The 27,542-nt window shown below is 49.6% G+C and overlaps 2 protein-coding genes and 1 pseudogene across 5 annotated transcripts; 1 reads left to right on the top strand and 2 right to left on the bottom strand.

Annotated features, from left to right (window-relative positions):
* Window positions 1–123: 123 nt before the first annotated feature.
* Window positions 124–24,089, bottom strand: IL27RA (interleukin 27 receptor subunit alpha). 3 transcript variants are annotated; one of them, XM_027547981.1, is made up of 14 exons: window positions 23,832–24,089; window positions 23,278–23,395; window positions 17,532–17,689; window positions 17,292–17,446; window positions 14,934–15,093; window positions 14,768–14,841; window positions 10,300–10,483; window positions 10,016–10,204; window positions 7,318–7,419; window positions 7,085–7,243; window positions 2,205–2,330; window positions 1,467–1,560; window positions 1,173–1,266; window positions 124–830 (listed from the first exon to the last, which is right to left on the bottom strand). In XM_027547981.1, exons 1-14 carry the CDS (start codon window positions 23,929–23,931, stop codon window positions 579–581), a joined length of 1,965 nt encoding a protein of 654 aa, XP_027403782.1. In that variant the 5' UTR covers window positions 23,932–24,089; the 3' UTR covers window positions 124–578. The 3 variants fall into 3 exon arrangements, with proteins under 3 accessions (XP_027403782.1, XP_027403783.1, XP_027403784.1); XM_027547982.1 differs by lacking the exon at window positions 17,532–17,689; XM_027547983.1 differs by lacking the exons at window positions 1,173–1,266; window positions 1,467–1,560 and having other exon boundaries at window positions 633–830.
* LOC113896030 lies at window positions 21,359–22,091 on the top strand (annotated as a pseudogene). The gene has a single exon (XR_003511973.1). The product of XR_003511973.1 is annotated as a 60S ribosomal protein L13a pseudogene (transcript).
* A 162-nt stretch (window positions 24,090–24,251) lies between the features above and the next one.
* Window positions 24,252–26,729, bottom strand: RLN3 (relaxin 3). Its single transcript, XM_027547984.1, has 2 exons — window positions 26,469–26,729; window positions 24,252–25,101 (listed from the first exon to the last, which is right to left on the bottom strand). Exons 1-2 carry the CDS (start codon window positions 26,644–26,646, stop codon window positions 24,872–24,874), a joined length of 408 nt encoding a protein of 135 aa, XP_027403785.1. The 5' UTR covers window positions 26,647–26,729; the 3' UTR covers window positions 24,252–24,871.
* Between the last annotated feature and the right edge of the window lie 813 nt (window positions 26,730–27,542).

Below are 27,542 nucleotides of genomic sequence, written 5' to 3'. Positions count from 1 at the left end.
CGGCCCACAACCACCTCACTGTCTGCTGGTGGGAAGTGGAGGGCTTGACTCTGCTAGAAGCAGATTGAGTCAGTGAGAGTTAAATAGATGTGGCTGCTGTAACAAAAAGATCTCAAGCTAGAGTAGCTATCAAAAGAAAAAATTTTATTTCTTTGGACACTTCTATGGGATCACTTGGAAACTCTTGTTTTCTTTCTGTTTCTTGCGCTGCCTTCACCTTGGGTGTGGTCAAAGCTGCATCACAGGGCATACCAATGCTCCAGCTCATGGGAAAGGGAAGGGAATGTGGAAGAGCCCCCACCCAGGCCCAGCGTTGGCACATGTCACCTCTGCTTATGTTTCACCAGTGAGAACTCAGTCCATGGTTACACCTAGCTGCAAGGGAGGCTGGGAGTGCATCCGACTACAGTTCTATTATAGCAGCAGGACAGATATGGGGAGTAGCTGCCACTCTGGATATCACGTATTTTTTCTTTGCTCCCTCATCCATCCACATTTTCCCTGCAGGGCCAGGCCCTTCTCTGTAGGGGTCCTTTAGTCTCAGCTCTTCCTTGGCTGGGTGTCCTCAGGCAAGTGACTCAGCTCTGAGCCTCTATGTCTTCATCTGTCAAAGGAGCTCCCCTCTCCCCTCCTGAGGTCAGTTCAGGCCGTAGCCTGGAGCCTGCAGTGGGGCTCAGAAGGCCCAGCTCCTCAGGCGTGGGCAGGAAGTGTTTCTCATACCCAGAGTCCAGTGGTGCCAAGGGCTGGGGGGGCTCCTTAACTGGAACCTGCTCTATTTCCTCCACTTCCAGGATGGGTGAGTCACCAGGGGGCTGGGCCTGGGGCACCTCCTGGGGAGAGAAGAGACCGAGATTGTTCCCCTTGTACCTGTGAGTGTGCGTGCTAAGTTGCTTCAGTCGTGTCCAACTCTGCAACCCTATGGACCGCCAGGCTCCTCTGTCCATGGGATTCTCCAGGCAAGAATACTGGAGTGGGTTGCCATGCCCTCCTCCAGGGATCTTCCCAACCCAGGGATCAAACCCACGTCTCCTGCATTGGCAGATGGATTCTTTACCACTAAATCCTGGGAAGCCCCTTCCCCTCATACCCCCACCCTAATTCTCAACTATCCCCCACTGTCCAGCTTTCCCCAACCCCCTAGAGGGCCCCAAGAAGCCAGGCTTTTCACTCACCTTCATGTGTGGCAGGCTGAAGTTGCTATTGGCAGGGTCAGGAATCTTCTCCCAGACCCAGTGGGGCAGTACCTTGTGCTGCAGGTGGACACACCTGGCAAGCAGGTTAAGAGTCAGGGCAGGGAAGCCAGGTGGCGAGATACCCATGCCCAGATGGCAAGGTCCAGGATGTCACAGAGCTCTGAAGCATCATCCCCTTATCCCCAAAGCCCCTGCCCCCCTGCCAAGCCAAGCTCAGCGATGCCCAGCTGCCCTCCCCACCTGGGCAGAGACCTGTGTGTCTGACAGCCTCACCTTCCGCAGGTGGCCAGGCTCACACCACAGCCGGTCAGGAGCAAACCCCACAGCAGAAAGACAACTGACAGAACTTTCCAATTCAGGGTGTTATCTGGAGGGCAAGGGGGAGGGGCAGAAGAGCATTTGGACACCAAGAAGGCCGGGAGGGCTCAGGGAAGGCTCATGGGTGGGGCAGGGCACAGGTAAGGAAGCGGATAAATGGGCAGGGCTCATGAATGGGTGAGGGCTTCTCAAGTGGCCCAGTAGTAAAGAATCTGCCTGCCAATGCAGGAGATGCAGAAGACTCGGTTTCAATCCCTGGATTGAGAAGATCCCCTGGAGAAGGAAATGACAACCCACTCCAGTATTCTTGTTGGAGAATCCCACGGACAGAGGAGCCTGGTGGGCTACAGTCCATGGGGTCACGAAGAGTCAGACATGACTCAGCGACTGAGCATGCACACATGAATCGGTAGGGGGAGTCTCAGAGTGGGAGTGGGACTTGTGAGAAGGTCAAGGTCAGGGATGGGTGAAAGGGTCAAAGACACGCATTGCCTGTTAATCCACAGCAGTATTTAGCAGCATCAAAATGCATCATCGACATCCCCAAGTCAAAAGGTTGTCTACCCAATGAAGTTCATCATCGACATCCCCAAGTCAAAAGGTTGTCTACCCAATGAAGTTCAGTAAGGATTATGTAACCCCTTCCAGTGGAACAGGGCCCCTTCACATAGCAGTCCCACCCCAGACCTCTACCTGGTAGGTGAAACTGGAGGCTTGGACCAGGTGGGCCCTGTCCTGCGATGGTGGAGGCAGTCATCCACAGCTTGCAGGGACCCCAGTGAAGGTCAGGCAGGGTGATGGTTCGGGTGCTGCCAGTCACTGAAGGACATACCCAGAGAGGTGAGGGAGGCAGTCAAGTCCTGCCTCAGGACCTTTGCACATGCCATGCTGTCTGCAACACTCTCTCCCAGATATCCCCATGGTTCCCTCCTCCCCTCCTTCAGCTCTTTGCTCACAGGTCACCTATTCAGTGAGAACTGTCCTGACTGCCCCCCCAACCCCAACCAATTAAAACAGCACTGGCTTCTCCATTCATCTTCCTTGCTTTATTCCTCTACCCAGCACTTACCATCATCTGACACACTGCATAGATAGTATTTACTTTACCTATGCCTGCATGTCCCCCATGAGAAGTTAGGGCCACGAGGGCCATATTCCTAGAGTCGTGTCCAACTTTAGTCAGTGCCTGGCACATAGAAAGCACTAAAAAATGATATACAGTTGACCTTTGAACAAGGCAGGGGTTAGGGGTGTTGACTCTTAACTCTGTTAAAAATCCAAGTACAGTATAATTTATAGTCTGCCCTCCTTATCTGTGCTACTGCTGCTGCTGAGTCAAGTCTGAATCTTTGCGACCCCATGGACTGTAGTCCACCTGGTTCCTCTGTCCATGGAATTCTCCAGGCAAGAATACTGGAGTGGGTAGCCATTTCCTCCTCCAGGGGATCTTCCCGACCCACAGATTGAACTTGAACCTCCTGCATCCCTTGCACTGACAAGCAGGTTCTTTACCACTGAGTCACCAGGGATGCCCTCCTTATCTGTGGTTCCTCAATAGGGGCTTCCCTGGTGGCTCAGATGGTAAAGAATCTGCTTGCAATGCAGGAGACCTGGATTTGGTCTCTGGGTGGGGAAGATCCCCTAGAGAAGGGAATAGCTACCCACTCCAGTATTCTTCCCTGGAGAATTCCATGGACAGAGAAGCCTGGTGGGCTACAGTCCAGGGTCGCAAAGAGTCAGACGCAACTGAGCAACTAACACACACACTGTAATTCCTAGTTCCACATCAGCAGATTCAACCAACCATAGATAGTACTGTTAAAATTTACTATGGAAAAAAGTCATGTATAACTAGACCTGCACAGTTCAAAACTATGTTGTTCAAGGGTCAAGTGTGTATTGGAACAAATAAAAGAATGCATGAATATCATATCCCTCAGGATGCACAGGATCCAGTGAAGGGAAATTTGCTTCAGACCAGGGGAAGACATCTGCACCTCCCAGAACTGTTTTTGTTTACTTCTTTGACCGTGCCTTACAGTTGTGGGATTTTCGTTCCCCTACCAGGGATTGAACCCAGACCTTCAGCTGTAAGAGTCCTAACCACCTGTCCATCAACTATTATCAGTTATTGATAAAGGGCTGCAACTGAAGGGCCTTGATTCCCCAGCACTTCTAGCTGTTGAGGCAGGCAAAATGTTTCAGACCAGAAAAAGCCCTCAGGCCAGGAATGCAGGTGCCAGAGACTGGGAAATAAATTCTGGGCTCTGAGTGGGGCCCTGATGCCACCCATAACAGAAAATAAGGCTCCTGAAATCCTTTCTCAAAATCTGTGGTGCCATATAGCCTTCCCCAACTGTGAATTTTCCAGAATTGGGGCTCCTCTCCTTTTGTCTATATGTACTTATGGTCTTGGGACTCCATCCTTAATCTCTCACTCGATGCCCTTCTCAGGCTGTCTCAAGCTCTTTACACCAAGACAGACTGCAGTGTTAAATCTCACCCTGGAATTTATTGCTAGATCTGAAACTTGAGTACCTGACCATCTCATGGACAATCCCACTTGGATGAGCATGTCACATGCAACAAATCCAAATGGGTCCCCCAAATTCTTCTCTAAAGTCCCTTCCACTGGACCGCCAGGGAATTCCCTGGCGGTGTGTGTTTTTAACTGAATATGCCACATAAAGCTATCTAAGCTAAAACATCGAGTAGAAAAGAGAGCTGCAAAACATCAGTCATAAGCTTTAGGGGCCTATAACATGGTTCTCTTTTAATAATAATAATAGGTACATGTGCTCATAAAAGGAGAAAGGGGAGCAGAGGATGAGACGGTTAGATGGCATCACCCACTCAACGGACATGAATCTGCACAAACTCCGGGAAATGTGAAGGACAGGGGAGCCTGGCATGCTGCAGTCCATGGGGTGGCAAAGAATCAGACATAATTTAGCAACTGCTGCTGCTGCTAAGTTGCTTCAGTCGTGTCCGACTCTGTGCGACCCCATAGACGGCAGCCCACCAGGCTTCCCCGTCCCTGGGATTCTCCAGGCAAGAACACTGGAGTGGGTTGCCATTTCCTTCTCCAATGCATGAAAGTGAAAAGTGAAAGGGAAGTTGCTCAGTCGTGTCCGACTCCCAGAGACTCCATGGACTGCAGCCCACCAGGCTCCTCCGTCCATGGGATTTTCCAGGCAAGAGTACTGGAGTGGGGTGCCATTGCCTTCTCCATTTAGTAACTGAACAACACATAAATATATATGATTTTTAACCCAGTGATATCTATGTACTCATGCAAAGTGCAGTTATGGCAAAGTAACTATGTTTAAAAAAAAATAGGCTTTATCAGTTAGAGACAAAGGCAGAAATACCAAATTATTTAAGGGTGAAATGACACCAAAGACACACTAGGTAAAAAGCATGGGGGATACACTGAACAAGAATGATTAAATGCAGTTAACTATTGAAACCGGATGGTGGATACACAAGGGTTTGCTACAGTTTTTCCTACTTTCACTTGAAATTGTCTATAGTAAAAATGTTTAAAATTTTCAAACACCACAACTCAAAAACAACACAAAAAAACACAACTCCCATCTTTGTGTTAATGTACACAGGGCAAAATATGGAAGCTGCATGATCAGTATCACTGAAGTGATGAGAACGCTGATATATTACCAGTCCATTCTGAAGGAGACCAGCCCTGGGATTTCTTTGGAAGGAATGATGCTAAAGCTGAAACTCCAGTACTTTGGCCACCTCATGCAAAGAGTTGACTCATTGGAAAAGAGTCTGATGCTGGGAGGGATTGGGGGCAGGAGGAGAAGGGGACGACAGAGGATGAGATGGCTGGATGGCATCACTGACTCAATGGACGTGAGTCTGAGTGAACTCCGGGAGTTGGTGATGGACAGGGAGGCCTGGTGTGCTGCGGTTCACGGGGTCGCAAAGAGTCGGACGCGACTGAGCGACTGAACTGAACTGAACTTTAATGTGTCGGTTTTTAAAATACTTTCATTTTTTTATTTTTGGCTGTGCTGAGTCTTTGTTGCTGAGCGGGTTTTCTCTAGTTGTGGCGAGCAGGGGCTACTCTCTAGTTATGGGGCACAGACTTCTCATTGTGGTGGCTTCTCTTGTTGCGGAGGTAATTGGGCTTCAGTAGTTGCAGTACGTGGGCTCAGTAGCTGAGGTTCTCTGGTTTTAGAGGACAGGCTCATAGTTGTGGCACGCAGACTGCGATGCCCCGAGGCATGTGGGATCTTCCCGGATCAGGGACCAAACCCTTGCCTCCTGCACTGGCAGGTGGATTCTTCACCACTGAGCCACTAGGGAAGCCCCAGTGTGTCAGTTTTTAAAACAAGAACAGATAACTTTTGTAATCAGAAGAAAAGAATATTTTGAATTTTTATTACTTTTTAAACTTTTTATGGTATGTATTGGAGAAGGCAATGGCACCCCACTCCAGTACTCTTGCCTGGAAAATCCCATGGACGGAGGAGCCTGGTAGGCTGCAGTCCATGGGGTTGCAAAGAGTCGGACACGACTGAGCGACTTCACTTGCACTTTTCACTTTCATGCACTGGAGAAGGAAATGGCAAGCCACTCCAGTGTTCTTGCCTGGAGAATCCCAGGGAGGGGGAGCCTGGTGGGCTGCCCTCTATGGGGTCACACAGAGTCAGACACGACTGAAGTGACTTAGCAGCAGCAGCGTGGTATGTATGTGAGATGATGGATGTTAACGAAATTTATATGGGGAATTATTTCACAATATTTGTAAGTCAAACCATTACAATGTACACCTTAAACATACACAGTGTGCTTGTCAATTATATCTTAACGTGACTGTGGGGGAAAGGGTAATAAAGACAATTTAGGGACTTCCCTGGTGGTCCAGTGGTTAAGAATCTGTCTGCCAAAGCAGGGGACACAGGTTTGATCCCTGGTCCAGGAAGATGCCACATGCTGCAGAGCGACTAAGTCCATGCACCATAACAACTGAAGCCTGAGCACCTTACAGCCCGTGCTTCACAACAAAAGGAGCCACTGTGATGAGAAGCCCGTGAACTGCCGCAACTAGAGAAAGCTAGCAAGCAGCGACGGAGACCCAGCGTAGCCAAAAATAAGAAAGGTACTTTTAAAAGGAATTTGTGCTCAGAGTAAAAATTTAGTCTATATCCAAAGGTATAAAAAAAGAAATAAAAATCATATGTAATTCTAAAATCCCTATTGATGCTGTGGAGGAATTTCTTTTCATAGTTGTGTCTCTGCTTTGCTCAGTGCTGGGTTTATTGTATAAAAGTGGAACCATCCCGCAAAGTTTTATAATCCTTTTATCTTTTTTCACTTAATAAAATATGACAGGCATCTTTCAATGTCAATAAATATAGATCGGACTCTTCATTTTAAATGGCCACATGACAGTCTATTACACTGATAGCCACCAGGGTTATTACCCACTAGGGAACCCAGGATATCAGGTTTTCTCGTAGGGGCTGAGAGGGAGCCAAAAGGTTCCTTGGGGGCAAGAGGAGGGGTGGACTGATAGGGGCTGGGGCAGAGGCAGTGGAGCTCACCGTTCTTGCAGACAGAAGGCCTGGTTCCACTCTGTGTACACAGGGTGTAGTGGGTGAGATGGCCCCGGAGTTGCTGCCTTGGGACCTCTCCCCATGCTACAGCAGGGGTCCCTGAGGGGGCATCCTGGATTCGCCAAACCACTGGCCCCGATAACGGTACTGGCGAGAGAAAGTCAGCGGGTCAAGTTCTGCCACGGTTTCAGAACCCTCCATCCTCCAAGCCCACCACTTACCTAGCTCCTCTCTGAACTTCCAGACGGAGGGGGCCGGGGCCAAGCCCCACGGAGAGATCGCAGTCACCGTGATTCGGTAGGGGACCCCTTCCTTGAAATCCACTGAGTAGGGCAGGAACAAAGACCAGTTAGAGCTGGCTCCCCTCCCCAACGCGTTTCTTATTTTGTAAGGAATCTTCATTTGTGTCTCCAGAGGGACACTCTGCTACAAGGGTTTTGAGGGAAAGTAATTTATCTGGGAGGTAACCATAGAAAACACCAACAGGGCAGTGGGGAAATGAAGCGGGGAAGGAAAGAAACCCAGGCAACTGTGCGTTAGAGAACAAGTTCCCAATATGACCAACCAAGGCTTAGTCCCACCGGTGCCCTCTGGGTGGCAGAAGAGCTGACAATCCTGAACTCCATCCCACCCAAGGAGGGAGGGAGTTGGGGTATTTATCCATCGACCATTATCAGTCATTGGTGAAGCGCTGCATCTGAGGGGCCTTGATTCCCAGGCACTTCGGCTGTCTAGGCAGGCAAGATGCTTCACGCCAGAGAAAGCCCTCAGGCCAGGAATGCAGGTGCCAGAGACTGGGAGATAAACTCCGGGCTCTGAGTGGGGCCCTGACATCATCCATCATAGTAAATAAAGCTCCTGAAATCCCTTCTCAAAACCTGTGGTGCCATACAGCCTTCCTCAACCGGGAACTTCCTAAAACTGGGGCTCCTCTTCTTCTGTCCATATATACTTATGGTGTTGGGACTTTATCCTAAATCTCTCACTTGACACCTTCTCAGGCTATCCCAAATTCTTTATATCAAGGACAGACTCCCCAGTGTTAAATCTCAGCCTAGAACGTATTGCTAGATTTGAGACTTGAGTATCTGACAGTCCCATGGACAATCCCACTTGGAGGAGCATGTCAGGTACAACAAATCCAAATAGGTCCCCCAAATTCTGCTGTAAGACTCCCCAACAAGAACCTGCTTGCTTCTCTCCCTTCCTTTGTTCCCTCCCAGAAGGAGCAAACACAGTCCTTTCTGAGAGAGAAAGTGTTACTCCCTCAGTCGTGTCCGACTCTTTGCAACCCCATGGACTGTAACCCACCAGGCTTCTCTGTCCATGGACTTCTCCAGGGTAGAATACTGGAGTGGGTCGGCATTCCCTTCTCCAGGGAATCTTCCAGACCCAGAGACTAAAGCCAGGTCTCCTGCACTGCAGGCAGATTCTTCACTGTCTAAGCCACTAGGGAAGCCCACAGTCCTGGGTTTCTCAATTTCAGCCCTCACCCTCCCAGTCTGTTCCTCCCACTGCAGACAGGGGGCACCTGTGAGCAACTGAGTCAGGACACACCCTTCCTCTGCTTAGAACCCTGGGTGGCTCCCGCCTCACGGGCAGAAAAAATCAAAGTCTTCTCCATGAGCCACGAGGCTTTGCACATTCTGCCCCGTCCTCTCCCTGCCCTTACCTCCTCCCACTTTCCCCTTTGCTCATTCTATTCCAGCCACACTGGCCTCCCCGCTGTCACTCTAACACATAAGGCACATTTCTGCCTCAGAGCCTTTGCACTGGTTGTCTCCTCTTGTTTTTCCCTTAGACCATGGATCCTTCAGGTCTTAGTTTAAATGCCACTTTCCCAGAGAGACTTTTTCTCTTTTTTCCCTAAAATAAATATCTTCCCTCCTCCCCCTTTACTTTGCCCCAATTACATTACAGGGGTTTCCCTGGTGGCTCAGCGATAAAGAACCCTCCTGCAATGCAGGAGACGCAAGTTTGATCCCTGCATCAGGAAGATCCCCTAGAGAAGGAAATGGCACCCACGCCAGTATTCTGGCCTGGAAAATCCTGTCGACAGAGGAGCCTGGCATAGTCGGACACAACTTAGCAACTAAACAATAAATTGCATCACAGAGGTATTTGGTTTTTGTTCCACTGGTTGCTGGCCCTACAAGATGAGGATGGAGATGTTGGTGGGGATGAGGGTAGGGATGCTGTTGAGAGGAGAGTAGTGATAGTTCAGGGTTTGGCTTTAGGAACTTGACTGCTGCTGCTGCTGCTGCTGCTAAGTCGCTTCAGTTGTGTCTGACTCTGTGCGACCCCATAGACGGCAGCCCACAAGGCTCCCCCGGCCATGGGATTCTCCAGGCAAGAACACTGGAGTGGGTTGCCATTTCCTTCTCCAAGGAACCTGACTAAGTGGTTCAAATCTTGGTTCCACCACATACTTGCTGTATGGCCTCAGGGGAGTTGCTTAACCTCTCTGAGCCTTTTGCTTTATCTTCATGATAATAGCAGAAACCTGCTTTATAAGGAAGATTGAATGGTTTCACGCTGATGGAAAGGCCAGTACACATTAGCTGCCATCACCGTGTTTGTTGTTTAGTTGCTAAGTCGTGTCCAACTCTTGTGACCCCACGGACTGAAGCTCTCCAGGCTCCTCTGTCCAGGGGATTTCCCAGGCAAGAATATTGGAGTGGGTAGCCATTGCACTGCATTGCACTGCCTCTCCTGCACTGCAGGCGGATTCTTTACTGCTGAGCCACCGGGGAAGCCCATCATTGTGTACCAGTCTCTAGAACAGGGCTTGGCACACAGTGGGTAGTCAACGAATATTTCTTGCATGAATTAATAATACTTGACCACTCCTCTGCAAATCCAGCCTCTCCTCTGTTCTCCAACAGCTGAAATGGGAACCCTGGTGCTCTTCGGCCTCACCTGGCAACACTGCACTGAGGTTCCCAGGAGGAAGCCGGACCCAGTTGAGGTCCTCCACGGGGTCGCCGTCTCGAATCCAGTCCACCACATGCTCCTGCAGCTCCCCAGGCTCCTGTTGCCAAGTCACCAGCAGCTCTGTGTTTCCAGAGATGCTCCTGACCACCACGCCATGGGGGGCAAAGTCTGGACCTAGAGGATGGGGAGGAGAAATCTCAGCTGTAAACTTGGGAAGTCTCCACTTGCACCTCCAAGGAATCTCACAAAGGAAGTTCACAGCCTCTTACCCAAGCAGGTCAAAGAGAGGTTGGTAGGAAGCTCCCAGCTTGTGGCATTCACAGCAGACACCCCCACCCACTCTGCTTGGGTGGGGATGGAGAAGTTGCAGTAGGGGGTCTCCTCCTGGATCACCTCCTGATCCTTAACCTGGATCCAGACTCTGTAGGTCACCTGCATGCAGAGCCCTGAAGCCTAAAGGATGAGGGGAAGGAGGGGTGAATCTCTCTCCTTATCAGGCACATACTGTGCATCTCAGTGAGGTCACTGGATAAACGCATCAGTGAAACATTTTTGTTGGTTTCACTGTTGTTTAGTCCCGAAGTCGTGTCCAATTCTTTTGTGACCCCATGGAGTGTAGCCCGCCAGGTTCCTCTGTCCATGGGATTTTTCCAGGCAAAAATACTGGAGTGGGTTGCCATTTGCTTCTCCAGGCCAATCCTCCTGACCCAGGGATCGAACCTGCATCTCCTGCACTGGCAGGTGGATTCTTTACTGCTAAGTCACCAGGGAAGCCCTGGTTTCACGGTACAGGTGAGGAAACCAAGCCTCAGAGGGGCTCAACAGCAGAGTGAGATTAGAATACAGCTAGTGAGCCAGAACTAGGGTGTTAAGCAAGAAAGCATACCCAAAATCCAATCAAGATAAATTATATTTTAATGCAATATTTTAAAAATTTATTTTTACTGAAGTATAGTTGATTTATGAAGCTGTGTTAATTGCTGCTGTAAGCAAAGTGACCCCTCATACATACATATATATACATATATATATATATACACACATACATTCTTTTCCATACTCTTTTTCATAATGGTTTATCACGGGATATTGAATATAGTTCTCTGTTCTACAGTAGGACCTTGTTGTAATATAGTATTTTAATCAATCAAAACTAATGCAAAAAAACCAAAAACAAAAAAACCATGACAAACAAATTATCAAGATTTTAAGGGACTTCCCTGGTGGTGGAGTGAATAAGAATCCGCCTGCCAATAGGGGGAACATGGATTCGATTCCTAGTCTGGGATAATTCCACATGCTGCGAAGCAACTAAACCCATGGGCCAAAACTACTGAAGCCTGCTCACCCTAGAGCCAGCAAGCTGCCAGCTGCTGAGCTCACGAGCTGCAGCTACTCAAGCTGTCTATAGCCTGTGCACCACCAGAAGAGAAGCCACTGCAGTGAGATGCTCATGCACCGCAACTAGAGGGCAGCCCTTGCTCTCTGCATCTAGACAAAGCCCACATGCAGCAACGAAGACCCAGTGCAGCCAAAAATAAATATTTAAAAAACAAGAGGAAATAAAGTGATTTCTAAAAAAATATTTTAAGTAAAGACAAAATCTGGCCACGCACTTATATAACCCTGCTTCACTCAGCTTACCCCATTCTGTCCTGTGTGGTTCTTACGGACTGCAAAACTCCCACTGTTGTACAGAGGAGTGGTTATGTGTAGCAAAGAGGATGGTACCTTCCAGAGTTCTTTGGGGAAACTTGTGAGAATATCTGGTTGCCTCAATGATTGGTATTTGATGCTCAAGAGCCAGGGACACTACCCTCTCCTAGAAACAAAAAGTTGTCCCACCTCCGTTGTGACTTTAGACTGTCATCCCAACTGGAAACTTCTGTAGATAAAAAAAATCTAGCAATTTTAGCTGATCCTAAGACCAAACACCATTTGCTGTATAAATACAAAACCTTTGGGGACCTGGTTTTAATATTCACTGAATGTTAAAATATTCTGAACATATAGGGACTTTCCAGGCAGTTGTGATCATCGATTTCCAGCACGATCTGTGTTCTGATCAGAGAATTTCTCAACATGTCTTGCATTGTCTCATCCCTTTGAAGTCCTGGGAAACTGGCTCAATAGCCTGGCATGTGGACGACTCTGGTAAATGTCCTGTTTGGTATGGAAAGAATGCATGTTCAGATGTTTCCTATGTGAGTCCACTTGGGTGTCTGCTACTCACATGTTCAGATCTTCTAGATCTTGACTTGTTTTCCATCTGCTTGTTATGGAATTACTTAGAGGAGCATGTTAAAAATCTCCCACAATGGTTATGAATTCATAGAGTTCTCCTTGTAGTTCTGCCAACTTTTACTTTATGTATTTTAAAGCTATGTTATGAGGTACATGGAGCTTCCCTGGTGGCTCAGACGGTAAAGAATCTGCCTGCAATGCAGGAGACCCGGATTCTATCCTTGGGTGAGAAGATTCCCCAGAGGAGGGCATGGCAACCCGTTTCAGTATTCTTGCCTGGAGAATACCATGGACAGAGAAGCCTGGTGGGCTACAGTCCATGGGCCCACCAAGAGTCGGATACCACTAAGAGACTAACACAACCCTGTCAGGGAGGTACAGATTTAGTACTCATGTCACACTGGTGAACTGAATACCTTGCCGTTATGCAGTAGCCTTATTTCCCATTTATTTTCTGTTGAATGTTACAATATACTGTACACTGTATGTTACAACACAATACACTGTATTTATACGTTTTAAAATATATATATATGGGTTATAAGAACTATATTTCTTTTTTATAATTTTACTTATGTATTATCTATTTGGGGCTGTAATGGAGCTTCATTGCTTCACGGGCTTTTCTCCAGTCGCAGAGAGTGGGGGCTACCAGTTGTGGTACTTGGGCTTCTCACTGCGGTGGCTTCTCTTGTGGAGCACAGGCTCTAGACACACGGGCTTCAGTACCTGCGGCACATGGGCTCAGTTGTGGCTCCCGAGCTCTCGAGTACAGGCTAAACAGCTGTGGCCCACAGGCTTAATTGCTCAGTTGCATGTGGGATCTTCCCGGATGGGAGACTGAATCCCTTTCTCCTGCACTGGCAGGCAGATTCTTTACCACTGAGCCACCAGGGAAGCCCTGAGCTATGTACTTCATTTCAGTATAGTAAAGGGGCCTTACAAGGTATGTGTCATCAAACAGAGGCACTGAGGGCCTTCGCTGGTGGTGCAGTGATTGACTCCATGTTTCCAATGCAAGGAAGCACAGGGTTGATCCTTGGTCAGGGAACTAAGACCCCACAGGCCCTGGAGCATGGCCAAAAAAAGTGAAAAAAAAATATTTAAATAAATAAAATAAAGGTAGCGAAACTGTGAATTATGCTTTGAAAGCCAATAAACATCAGCTCTGCCGTGTACCAGTTGTGTGGTTTGGGGCAACCTCTCTGCGTCTCATTTTCTCATCTGTAAAGTTTGTCAATATAAATAAGTGTGTAGGCGAGGACCGGGCACACAGTGAGAACTCTAGAAATATTACGCATGGTTAAAGTCAGTGATGTTATTAGATCGTGTGGCCCAAGAAAGTGAGAGCCCTGTTATTTGGTTTCTCGCCATGTTTACTGTGAGTCAGGGCCTTGCAATGCATGGAACCGACTAGGTGCTTAACAGACTTGGGTCAGTGAGAACTGTTTCATTCTTGTCTGTCATCTCACAAGCCCTGTTTTTGTTTTGTTTTGTTTTTTTAAATATTTATTTATTTATTTGGCTGCACCAGGTCTTAGTTGAGGCACACGGAATCTTCAATTTTCATTGCAGTAAGTGGGGTCTTTTAGCATACAGAATCTAGTTCCCTGACCAAGGATTGAACCCAGGTGCCTTGCATTGGGAGCTCAGAGTCTTAGCCACTAGACCACCAGGAAATCCCTACAATGCCCCCTCCCCCGACCTTTTAAAATTATTTATTTATTTATTTTATTCTTGGCTGTTCTGGATCTTTGTTCCTGGACTCTGGCTTTTTCTAGTTGCTGCGAGTGGGGACTACTCTAGTTGTGGTGCTCGGGTTCCTCACTGTGGTGGCTTCTCTTATTGCAGAGAATGGGATCAAGGGCATGAGGGCTTCAGTAGTTGTGACACCTGGGCTTAGCTGCCCCAGGGTATGTGGGACCTTCCCAGCCCAGGGACTGAACTCGTGTCCCCTGCATTGACAGATAGATTCTTAGCCACTGGATCATGAGAGAAGTCCCAAAACAATGCCCTTTTGATACTAACATCAAAGCCCTTAGCATACCCGGCTATACTTTGTGGAGCTGAGCCTTGTATTGCTTCTAAATCTTTGCACCCAACGTCCCCCCCACTGCCTGGAACACTCGTACCCATCTTCAAGTCTCAGCTCAGATCCCTACTTTCAGTCAACACTGGTGGAGTCTTGCTCTGAGCCCAGCGCCATGCCAGGATCTCCCTGATGATCCCCCTCCTTGAAACCCTGAAGCAGCCTCAAGAGGGCAGCAGAGTAGCCTCTGTTTTGTTTATGTCATTGGTTTTTGGTTTGGGGGTGTTTTTGATTTTGCAGCAGTGGGCAGCTTGTAGGCTCTTAGTTCCCTGACCAGGGATTGAACCCACGACCTTGGGAGTGAAAGCTCGGAGTCCTAACCGCTGGACCACCAAGTAAGTCCCTGCATCATTGTTATCCAGGGTTTCCTGACATGGGCAGAGAAATGGGTTTTCACAACTCACCTTCCACAGAAGCAGGGGTTCCTGTCCACCTGGTGCCCCACAGATGTTCCCCATGATCCACACATCTTTTGGAGCTGGTGAGGATGGAAAAAGAAGAGACAAATGGGAATGGCATGATGGCCTGACTTCCAGGAGAGGAAAAGATGGGAAGCCCAGAGATCCTCACCAGAGGGTGGTGTCTGGAAGGGCAGAATGGGGCTCCACTCGCCCCACAGATCCTCCTCTTTGTCCACTTGGCAGCGGCCGAACATCTCGTAGCCAGTGGCCAGTTCCAGGTCCTGGATCTCAATGGGCATCAGAGGTATAGACTTCACTTCCGGTTCCAGCTGGGGGAGTGACATGTGAGTGATGAAGCTGAAGGCTGAATTGAAAGTTGACCTTTTATATGTCGATGTGTGTGCTCAGTCACTTTAGTCCAGTCCAACTCTTTGGGATCCCCTGGACTGTAGCCCACCAGGTTCCTCTGTCCATGTGATTTTTCTGGCAAGAATACTGGAGTGGATTGCCATGCCCTTCTCCAGGGAATCTTCCTGACCTAGGGATAGAACCCATGTCTCTTGCATCTCCTGCATTACATGCACATTCTTTACCACTGAGCCAGCTGGGAAGCCCTTAGCTGCCAACAGGATGACCAGTACTATCTTGCTTTGCCTGGGAGACAGAGTGGGTTCCCAAGACACAGGGCTTTCAGTTTTCAAATTGGGACAATCCCTGGCAAAAAGAGACAATTTGATTATCCTCTGTGCCAGGTATAGCAGTAGGTGGGAAATTCTATTATTGTTCTCATTTTACAGATGAGGAAAACTAAGGTCATGTGAGGGAAAGTGACATACCCAAGGTCACAGAGCTGGTGAGTACTACAGCTGAGATTCATTCCCAGGCAGTAGGATTTCAACGTCTGTATCTTAGCACTGTTCTGAACTGCATGAATATTCCCAGTGAAAACAAGTCTACCCTACTTTGTGGTGCTTGGCACCCCAAGCTGTGACTGAGATCGTTGGTTATCTCCAGTACCCATTCTCGGCTGCTTCTTTTGGAAACCCTGAGTATCTGTCAGGACCATGTGTATCAAGAACAAAGACCACATTTCCCAGTCTCCCTTGCAATCAGGTGAGACCATGTGACTACATTTTGACCAATGAGATATGAGATGAAAGATACATGCAACTTTGCGGCTGTGCTCTTAAAGTGTTTGGGCAGGCTCCCCAACTCCTGGGGTCCCATTGCTCTGGAGCTTTCGTCCTTTTTTTTCACTGTGTGTGAGCTTGGGAAAGTTGCTTAACCTCTCTGAGATTCAGTTTCCCCAACTACGAAACAGAGATCATAAAATAACCTATATTAGGGAAGTCAGGAGTACAGTCCTCATTGAGATCATCCATACAGATTGCTTAGCTTGGTACCTGATGCATGGCTGGTGCTTGGAAATATGAGCTTCTTTTATTATTAACACTTTTAAGTGTTTATTGAAAACCAGGCTCTGTTCCTCATCTGTAAAATGGGTAGGCACAAAACACATCTACCTCAAAGAGTTCTTGTAAGGATTTGATAAAGAGCCTCCAACAGTGTGTGGCACACAGCAGGTGCTAAGTAGTATCTGCTATAAACCATTTTTTTTTTTTTTTTTTTAGTGTTCATTTATTTATTTGGCTGCACTGTGTCTTAGTTGCAACATGTGGGATCTAATTCCCCGCCCAGAGATTGAACACTGCATCGGGAGCATGGAATCTTAGCCATTGGACCACCAAGGAAGTCCCCTGCTGTTAACCTCTTCCTTTAAGGTTCATGTAAGTTATCTGAGGAGACAGCAAGGAGATCAAACCAGTCAATCCTCAAGGAAATCAACCCTGAATACCCACTGGAAGGACTGATGCTGAAGCTGAAGCTCCAGTACTTGGGCCACCTGATGTGAAGAGCCAACTCACTGGAAAAGACCCTGATGCTGGGAAAGATTGAAGGCAGGAGGAGAAGGGAATGACAGAGGATGAGATTGTTGGTTGGCATCATCAAGTCAATGGATATGAGTTTGAGCAAACTCTGGGAGATAGTGAAGGACAGGGAAACCTGGGGCGCTGCAGTCCATGGAGTCGAAAAGCGTTGGATACAACTCAGTGATTGAACAACAACAATTCATTAAATGAAAGTGTTTGAGGAAGTTTACTGAATTTCTCAAGAATTCCAAGTAAAGGGAATTAATTCCCCAGCTGTCCAATGGTTAGGACTCCATGCCTTCACTGCTGACAGCCGGGGTTCAATCCCTGTTCAGGGAACTAAGATCCTGCAACATGCATGGCATGGCCAAACAAGAAAAAAAAAAATTCCAAGTGGGACTGTATGGAATTTGTAGATTATCTTGGTGGGGGTACATTTTTTAGCTGAACAAAATGCACGTACAGACCTTTCGTGAGGGATGTGGACAGACTCCAGGGGCAGGTGAGGAACGAGTTCTGGGCTAGGTTGCTGATTTGGGAATGATGTCTCAGGCCCCACCAGAGTAGGGTGGGGGGAAAGGTTCCCTGACACTCACCATCACCCAGGGCATCTGGCACCTTCGATAGTAAAACCGGCAGACCAAGACCTTATGGGGTGGCCACGTAGGAGGGGCCCACTGGACAACGGCCTCCAGGGGGTGGTCATCTGAGAAGTCCACGTCAGGGTATAGGTGGGGGGCATCCGGCTTCACTGAAGAAGGAGAAATGCATTGAGCAGGGGCCTCCAGGACCACCCACCCCACACACAGCGCATCCCCAACACTCCCGCCCATTACTTCGGGTTTCGAGGTTCACAAAGACTGGGGACCAGAGAAGCTGGCCGGCCTTGGCCGCCCAGACAAGGAGTTCGTCAGACGTGGTGAGCTGTTCCCGTGGGATGGTCACCCAGTTCTGTCCAGTGGGCACCGCCACGGTCCAGGTTTTGTTGGAATGGCTGTGAGGCGAGATGGGGAAATAAGAGGCGATAGACAACAGGCCGGGCCCCGAGTCGTAATGATAACATCTGTTCTGCCTGGGTTCAAGTCCTAGTTCTGCTTAAGAGCTGTGTGACCTTGAGCAAGCAACTTCACTTCTCTGCGCCTCAGTTTCTTGACCTACAAAATGAGGGTGATAAAAGCACCTGCGAAAAGGGGTGAATAGTGAGGGGAATCAATGCGATGAGATATGAAATGCATTTAGAACAGCCAGCAGCACTTCCCCGATGGTCCATGCACGCGTGCTCAGTCACTCAGTCCTGTCTGACTCTGCGACCCCGTGGACTGTAGCCTGCCAGGCTGCTCTGTCCATGGGATTTTCTGAGCAAGAAGACAGGAGTGGCTTGCCATTTCTTCCTCCAGAGGAACTTCCCGACCCAGGGATCAAACCTGAGTCTCCTGCGTCTTCTGCACTGGCAGGTGAATTCTTTACCACTGAGCCACCTGGGAAGCCCTTCTTCTGGTCCAGTGATTAAAAATCCACCTTGCAATGCAAGGGATGTAGGCTCCATCCCTGGATGGGGAACTAAGATCCCAAGTGCTGTGGAGCAACTCAGCCTGAGTGCAGCAACTACTGAGCTCTCGTGCCACAACTAGAGAGTCCGTGCAACCAAATTAAAACATTAAAGAAAATAATAGCAAGCATCAGGAGCATATACATGATATGAAAGCATTGGTTATTTTATTTATTGAGCACCTATTATATATATCCACATTTACTTCTATATTTTCTTGGGCTCCAAAATCACTGCAGTGACTGCAGCTGTGAAATTAAAAGATGCTTGCTTTTCGGAAGGAAAGAATGATAGCTATGATAAACCTAGACAGTGTTTAAAAAGCAGACATCACTTTGCCAACAAAGGTTCCTACAGTCAAAGCTACAGTTTTTCCAGTATTAACATGTGCAGCTGTGAGTGTTGGACCATAAAGATGACGGAGTGCCAAAGAACTGATCCTTTCAAATTGTGGTGGTGAAGAAGACTCTTCAGAGTCCTCTGGACAGCAAGGAGATCAAACCAGTCAATCCTAAAGGAAATCAACCCTAAATACCCATTGGAAGGACTGGTGCTGAAGCTGAAGCCACAATATTCTGGCCACCTGATGCAAAGAGACAACTCATTGGAAAAGACCCTGGTGCTGGGAAAAACTGAGGGCAAGAGAAGAAGAAGGCAGCAGAGGATGAGATGGTTAGATAGCATCACCTACTCAATAGACATGAATCTGAGCAAACTCCAGGAGGTAGTGGAAGACAGAGGAGCCTGGCGTCCATGGGGTCAACAAGATTCGAACTCATCTTAGTGACTGAACAACAATAAAAACAACTATTTGGTCAGCTAATACATATTGTGGGCCAGGCCCTGCTGTAGAAGCTGAGAATAGGACTGTGACCAAAGCAGGCAAGGATCCCCTCTCCAGAGCTGGTATTTCAGTGGAGGAGGCAGATGAAACACATAAATATATAATTGATGGTGGTAAAAGCAATATAAAGAACAATCAAGGGAGTTCCTGGCTGTCCAGCGGTTAGGACTCCATATTTCCATTGCAGGGGGCACGGGGTTCAATCCCTGATAGGGGAACTAAGATCCCACAAGCCTCCCAGTGAGGCCCAAAATACAGAAATAATTATTTTAAAAAAAGATCAAGCAGGATGAGGAAGATGAGGCATGCTGAGATGAAGAGTGACAGTGGTATTTTAGTAAACGTGGTCAGGAAAGCTCTCTGGTGAGACATGTGAATAACAGCCTGAAGGAGGCGGGTGCACAGTTTGTGAAGGATCTTCTTAAATGAAGAGCACTTTAAGAAGGAACAGCAGCCAAGGCAAGGGTCCCGAGGCCAAACTGTGCCTGGTGCTTTTTCTTTTTTTTCTTTTATCATTTTATTTATTTATTTTTGGCTGTGCTGGGTCTTTGTTGCTGCACACGGGCTCTTCTCCAATTGCAGCAAGTGGGGGCTGCTCTCGAGTTGCGGTGTGCGGGTTTCTCATTCTCGTGGCTCCTCTTGTGGAGCATGAGCTCTAGGGGCGCTGGCTTCAGTAGCTGTGGTATGTGGGCTCAGTAGTTGCTCCAGAGCACAGGCTCAGTGGGGCTTCCCAGGTGGCGCTAATGGTAAAGAACCTGCCTGCTAATGCAGGAGACATAAGAGATGCAGGTTTGATCCCTGGGTTGAGCAGATCCTCTGGAGAAGGGCATGGCAACCCACTCCAGTATTCTTGCCTGGAGAATCCCAAGGACAGAGGAGCCTGGCGGGCTACCGTCCATGCGGTCGCAAAGAGTCGGACACGACTGAAGCAACTTAGCACACGCGAGCACAGGCTCAATAGTTGTGGCACACAGGCCTAGCAGCTTTGTGGCATGTGGGATCTTCCCAGACCAGGGATCGAACCCGAGTCTCCTGCACTGGCAGGTGGATTCTTTAGCACTGAGCCACCAGGGAAGAGATGGTTAGATAACATCACCCACTCCTGACTCAATGGACATAAGTTTGAGCAAACTCTGGGAGATAGCGAAGGACAGGGAAGCCTGGCGTGCTGCAGTCCATGGGGTCACAAAGAGCTGGACACGACTTAGCGACTGAACAACGACCCCAGGGAAGCCCCTGTGCCTGGTGTTTTCTGAGAAACAGTGAGGAGGAGGCTTGCACCCTGGAATAGAGTGAGTAAGGTGGAGGTGGGAGGAGGCGAGGACAGGGAGGCCACAGCAGATTGTTCACATGACAGCAGGAAGGATTCTGGCTTTTACCCTGAGTGAGCAGGGAGCCCTGCAGTGCTGTGCACAGGGGAGGGAAGTGCTCTGATGCAGAAGTTCACAGGCGCCCACTGGATGCCATGGTAGAGAAGAGACTGTGGGGCTGAGGATGGAAACCTGAGTCCTGGGAGGAGGTGACTGTGGGGTCCAGGCCAGCGATAATGGGGACAGGATCATGGAGGGGGTGCTCAGGAAGTAAGGAGTGCCAGATTCTAGATAATGTTGGCAAGGCCTGCTGATGGATCAAATGTGGGTTAGAGAGAGAGGAGTCGAGGATGTCCCAAAGGACTGGATTTCAAAGGTTCAAATCAAGGCCTTCATTAAAACAAAGACAAAAACACATATGCTGGCAAAGATGTGGAGAAACTGGGGCCCTCTTACATTGCTGGTAGGAACATAAAACGGTGCAGCTGTTGCAGAAAACAGTTGGTTCCTCAAAAAGTTAAACAGAATTGCCGTATGACCCAGAAGTTTCACTCCTAGGCATATACCCCCAAAGAACTGAAAAGAAGGACTCAATTTTCAGTAGCGCTAGTCACAACCACCCACGGCAATTGCTCAACGGTGGAAACAGATAAGTAGATGAACGCAGTATATCCGTTACAGTAGAATACTGTTCAGCTACAAAAAACGGAATGAAGTTCCGGTTCATGCTACAACATAATGAACCTGGAAAACATGCTAAGTGAATGTATATAGATATCGAAGACCACATAAGGTATGATTCCACTTATGAGAAAGGCCCAGGACAGGCAAATCCAAGGGATGGAAAGTAGATCAGTAGTTGTCAGGAGACAGGGATTGACTGCTGTTAGGGATGAAACTTCCTTTTGGGGGTAATGGGCATGTTCTGGAATGAAATAGAGGCACTGGTTGGACAACAGTGTGAAGTACTAACAGCTACTGAACTGTTCACTTGCAAATGGTTAATTTCACCTTATGTGAATTTCACCTCATTAAAAAAAAAAAAAAGCTTTCCGAGGGGCAGGTCCTGGTGCTTGACGGCCAAGGCCATCTCCTGGGCCGCCTGGAGGCCATCATGGCCAAGCAGATGCTTCTGGGCCGGAAGGGTGTGGTCGTGCGCTGTGAGGGCATCAACATTTCTGGCAATTTCTACAGAAATACGTTGAAGTACCTGGCCTTTTTCTGCAAGCGGATGAACACCAACCCCTCCCGTGACCCCTACCACCTCCGAGCCCCCAGCGGCATCTTCTGGCGGACAGGGTGAGACATGTTGCCCCACAAGACCAAGTGAGGTCAGGCTGCTCTGGAGCACCTCGAGGTGTTTGATGGGATCCCACCAACCTATAACAAGAGAAAGCGAATGGTGGTGCCCGCTGCCCTCAAGGTTGTGCGTCTGAAGCCTACTCGCAAGTTTGCCTACCTAGGGCGCCTGGCTCATGAGATTGGCTGGATGGACCAGGCAGTAACCGCCACCCTGGACGAGAAGAGAAAGGAGAAAGCCCAGATCCACTATTGGAAAAAGCAGCTGCTTATGAGGCTACCAAAGCACGCAGAAAAGAACATCGAGAAGAAAACTGACAAATTCACAGAGGTCCTCAAGACTCATGGATTCCTAGTCTGAGCCCAATAAAATTGACTGTTTATTCTTCAAAAACAAAACAAACAAAAAAAAGACTTTCTTTTATTCCCTCGTGCAAGCATGCATGCTAAGTTGATTTGCAGCCCTCTGTACTGCAGCCCGCCAGGCAATTCTGTTCCTGGGACCCTCCAGGCAAGAATACAGGAATGAAAGAATACTGGAGTGGGTTGCTGTGCCCTCCTCCATGGGATCACCCCAACCCAGGGATGGAACCCATGTCTCTTACATCTCCTGCATTGGCATGTGGGTTCTTTACCATCAGTGCCACCTGGGAAGCCCTCTTACTTTCTCGTTCTCTACAAATTAAAACCCTTCTGGACATGGATGGTGGTGATGGCTGCATAACAGTGTGACTGTACTTAATGCCACTGAACTGGACACTTTAAAAAGATTGAGGGGACTTCCCTGGTGGTCCAGTGGTTAAGAATCTGCCTGTCAGAGCAGGGGATGCGGGATGGATTCCTGGTCAAGGAACTGGGATCCCACATGCCCTAGAGGCAACTAAGCCCATGCACCGTAACTAGTGAGAATCCTTCAAGCCGCAACTAGAGAGTTGGAGCTGCGAAGAAAATCCAGCACAGCCAAAAGAAAAAGATTGAGGAAAAAAGGGGTAAATTTTATGTGTACTTTACCACCATTAAAAAAAAAACAAACCAACCTTCCATGCCAGTTCCCATCTTCAAATGCTCCTTTTCCTCTCCTCTCACAGCCAAATTTGAAATGAAGTTGAGTTTCCAAGTGTGATTCATCATGAAGCAATATCAGTCACCCCCTCAGACTGTGGGCTCCATGAGGCTTTCTGTGTCTCTTTCACTGTTGCATCCCCAGCACCAGATCAAATGATCTTTTCCTGTTCTCAGAGAGGTTAAGCTACTTGCCTAAGGTCACACAGCAATAAAAAACAACTTCTAATCATTAAGCATTTTCTCTTTCCCAAGTGCCTAAACTCACTGAATTCTCAGAACCAATGCTGGGAACCAGGTTCCATTATTATCAGCATTTGATAGAGGAAGAAACAGAGGTTCAGAGAGGGAAAGTGACTGGTTCATGGTAACACAGCAAGGAAATGAGGGAATGTGGAACTGAAGGGCTAGAGAGTGGGGTCGGGCTGGGAGGTGAGGGTGGGCAGGGCGAATGGGTCCTCTGAGAAGGCTAGAACCTGAGTGGCTTCAGTGTCCCCAAATTACCCCACTGTACTCACTATTTCTGGCTTTGGACATACAGCATGGAGGGGGCTCCCAGGTCCCCATGAGGCTCCCAGGAGCAGTTCAGGTCCCCCAAAGGTCCAACTCCATAGCACTGCAGTGGCCCCGGGCTGCCTGGAGAGGGAGGCAGGAGGGTTCCAAGGAAGGGGGTCAGTTCCCCCAGCCTCGGGCACACCCCAGAACTTCTGACAACTGTGGAGGGCGATCCAGGGTCCCTTACTGAAGCGAGCAGCAGGAAGGGGGCGCTGGCCACCGCTCCCCAGGCTTTGGGCATAACTCCTCCCCTCCCACCAGCCACATCCTGTTAACTACCCCCCCACTCCCCGACAAAAGCCCTTACCCTACCGCCGCCCCCCCAACCCCGGCCTCAAGTTCCCACCTCGCTACCGCCCATTCCCCAAACCCTCGCATCGCCCGGCCCCTGCCACCGGGCCGGGGAGAGCAAAGTGGCTTCTGGACCTCTGCCATTCATTCCGCAAACTTGAGGGTCACCCTGGAGGGTGATGGGCGCGTTCGCGAGCATGAGACACGAGCTCGCTCCAGAACTCACCCTGGGGCCGAGTCCGGCTGAACAGCAACAATAGAAGCAGCAGCAGCAGCAGCATCGGCTTCGGCCGCGGTGGGAAGGGGGCGGCCGGGGTCCCCCGCATGGCACTCCCGCGGCCCCCCAGTCCGGCCCGGCCTTGCCTGGCCCAGCGCGGCCGCGCCGCCCGCCTCGCTCTCGGGGACCAACGCCTGAGCGGCGACGGGAAGCAGAGCCACCCCTCCCGGCCGCCTCCGCACCTTGCGCTGTGGGTCCCCGCCCCTTATCTGCACCGGAAAGTTCCCGGCAGAACTCGCAGGGGCTGGGGGGGCGGTGGGGGGGGGGGAGACTTGGGAGGGGGTGGGGGCTGCGCTGAGGGCGTGGCCGAAGCTCCCTTGACACCTGCCCCTTCCCTTCCCAGACATCACACACTGCCAAGTCTTTTGCAACTTTTTATTTTGAGGGGCTGGAGAAGGTTCTGATCCGTTCCCACCACACACACACTGAGCTTCCCACCCCAGGATACGAAGAAAACCCAGGAGTCCTTCCACCAACCCTGGGGTCTACAGCTTTAGAACCTCCCCCCACAGCGGGCGGGGTTGGAGGGAGAGGGGCTGATAGGCAGAGGGGCTGGCAGGCAGGAAGGCTGGAATGGGATGGGGGCATAATTTGGGCTGGCGAATGGCCACAGGTGGGACAGGAGAGAGTCACAGTTGGGACAGGGGAGAGTCGCAGCTTGGGCAAAGTCTGAGTGTGGCCAGTTTGGGTAAATAGAAACAGAAGGAGACAGAACAGGCCAGGAAAGGCATCGTATGGGCTGCTGAGACGTCAGGGTCCGCATCTGGCCAGGTTGCGGCATAGCTTGCTCAGGGGTGGGATGGACTGCTCAAAGATCAGGGTTGGGTGGGGGCAGTCTGAGCCCAGAGTGCCGGACCTCTGTGACTTGCTGATGAATGAACGCGTGAGGGACCCGAAACAAGTGCCCAGCCGGACACCGGTCAGGTGGATGGCAGGGCTGGGGTATTGACCCCGGTGCCCCCCCCACCCCCCGCCGCCCAGTTTCGCTTCTAGCAGAGTCTGCCGATTTCGCTCTTGCTGCAGCCCCGCTTGCAGCAGCTGCTCGACAGGCCAGCCAGGACGTCGCGTCTGCCCCTCAGAGACCCTGGGGTTCCCTGCCAGTCCTGTCGGCCCCCATAGAAGGCCTGAGGGGACTTGGTCAGGGCCAGCCACTCGCTGGAGGCCACTGCCTCATCCAGCTCACTCTCCGAGTCAGTGTCCACCTCTGGGAAGGTATCTTCTGCAAAAGATGAGAAGAGTTAGTGCTCGGGACTGTGTCACACCCAGAGTCCCAGCTCTGGGCTGGCCCAGCTACTTCTCTGTTCTTGAGTGTGAATAAGCCTCGTGAGTATAGACTTTGATTCTGCTCAGACGTGGGTTCCTTCTTTGATGAGCAACTTAACCCCACTGAGCTTGGCTTTCCTCTTCTGTCATAGGTTTTGCCCTGCGTGCCAAGTCATTTCAGTTGTGTCCGACTCTTTTCAAACTTATGGACCATAGCCCACCAGGCTCCTCAGTCCATGGAATTCCTCAGGCAAGAATACTGGAGTGGGTTACCATGCCCTCCTCCAGAGGACATTCACGACCCAAGGATGGAACCCAGGGATCAAACCTGCATCTTGTCAGGCAGGTTTGGATACCACTAGCGCCACCTTGGGAAGCCCAGCTTTTCCCCTCCTACTTAGTTATTGAGGACCTGATGGTGAAAAACACATGTCTGGGAGCTGAACTGACTGAGCCCTAGTCCAGTTATCATCCTTGAGCTTCAGCTCCCTTGCCTGCAAAGTGGGGATAATAACTCCTGGGACTTCCCTAGAGGTCCAGTGGTAAGGCGTTGCCTTCCAATGCGGGGAATCCAGGTTTGATCCCTGGTTGGAAAGCTAAGATCCCACATGCTTCTTGAAACAGAAGCAGTATTGTAACAAATTCAATAAAGACTTTAAAAATGGTCCACATCAAAAAATTTTTAAAAGCTTCTACTTTGTAGAGTTTTATACAGAGTAGATGACTTAACTAATATGCATTAAGAAAAAAAAAAACAACTTTAAATAGCATCTGATATAGGGTAAGCACTCAGTTTTGTCCTAATCAGTTTAGACTCAATTTTGCCACTTAACAAACGTGCAAGATACAGGAACTGTGCCTCCTATTTGCAGATAAAGCTGATCAGGGAAGAAAAGCAACTTGGTAGGAGACTCACCTATTAGGTGGTAAATCTAGCCTTGTCCTCACCACACTCCTCTTATTCCCTTCCCTGAGGCTTGGAAAACACTTTAGTTTTGGCTTCTGAATGGCACTGACCAGGGTTGGGCAAACAGCAGCCTTGCGTAACACAGGGCTCACACATAGCAAGTGTCCCAGACTTCTAGCTGGTTCAAATGGTTTGCCGCTCACCCCCCCGCCACCCCCATCTCAGCTCTGCAGCTCTGCCAACCGGCTCCCTCAGCCTTGGCACAGCTTCAAGGGTCTGGCCCATCTCCCCAGCTGCATGTGGTGAAGGGAGGACCTTCCTGCCCCAGCCCCTCATCTCACTTCTGTCTCTGGTTTCTGGGACCCACCTCATGCCCATCAATCCCGCGGCCACACATACTACCTCCTCAGCCTTACCCACAGCGTCGTGGGCACGTCTCCACCGGGAGCCCCCACAGGTGAAGATGACCGCTCGGATGAACTCACGGCCGCAGAGTTTCACTCCATAGGCTGTTGCCCGGGCCTCGGTCCTTGGCAAGAGCTCCCCAGTCAGCACCCCCAGGGCCAGCAGCAGCAGGACCAGGTGTCTGACCATGCTGGACGGGGCTGCCTGAGAGGCGAGAATGGGCACGGCAAGGCAGCTTCCTGGTGATTGGTGCCTCTACTGCCTCCTGGCCCCTCATTTATACATCCTAGCTTCCCCCTCCTGTCCTGTAGGAGCTGAGTGACCTCCTTTATCTCCATCAGCAGAGGGGAGGTGGGCATGCCCACCCCCCAACCCTGACCTTTCCCGTTTCCTGGACCAAGTGATAACCTTTCGAAGGAATAGGGTGACGTGGCCCAGCTGTCATCACCAGCTGTCATCTTCAACAGAGAGAGGTGAGAAGGCCTCCGCTCAGCAGAGACCAGTGAGGGAGTCAATTCTTAGGTAGGTTGATAAGAAGTCCGGGGTCCCTAAGGAGGAGAAAGGGGTCTAGGAGTTCTTAAGGGTGAGATAGGGGTCTGGAGTTCTCAAGGAGGAGAAAAAGACAAACTTTTTTTCTTTAAGCCCTGAGCTGCTGTTGTTGCTGCTGCTAAGTCGCTTCAGTTGTGTCCGACTCTGTGCGACCCCATAGAAGGCAGCCAACCAGGCTCCTCTGGCCCTGGTATTCTCCAGGCAAGAATACTGGAGTGGGTTGCCATTTCCTTCTCCAATGCATGCATGCATGCTAAGTCGCTTCAGTCATGTTTGACTCTGTGCAACTCCATAGACAGTAGCCCACCAGGCTCCTCTGTCCACGGGATTCTCCAGGCAAGAATACTGGAGTGGGTTGCCATTTCCTGAGCTGATGATTACACAGCAAAACAACTCATCTTGCTCAAGGATATGTTTTTCCTTAAATTCTGTACCACCGACTATATAACAACAATGTATCCTGCTTGAGGACATGTTTCTCCTTCCTGAGAACCTTCTGACTAATCCTATCACTTTATAAAATGTATATTGTGGGA

This window comes from Bos indicus x Bos taurus, chromosome 7 (assembly GCF_003369695.1).
Source record: "Bos indicus x Bos taurus breed Angus x Brahman F1 hybrid chromosome 7, Bos_hybrid_MaternalHap_v2.0, whole genome shotgun sequence".
Classification (NCBI taxonomy): domain Eukaryota; kingdom Metazoa; phylum Chordata; class Mammalia; order Artiodactyla; family Bovidae; genus Bos; species Bos indicus x Bos taurus.
The sequence above is the reverse complement of the archived record's forward strand: the minus strand, read 5'-3'. Positions and strand labels throughout refer to the sequence as shown.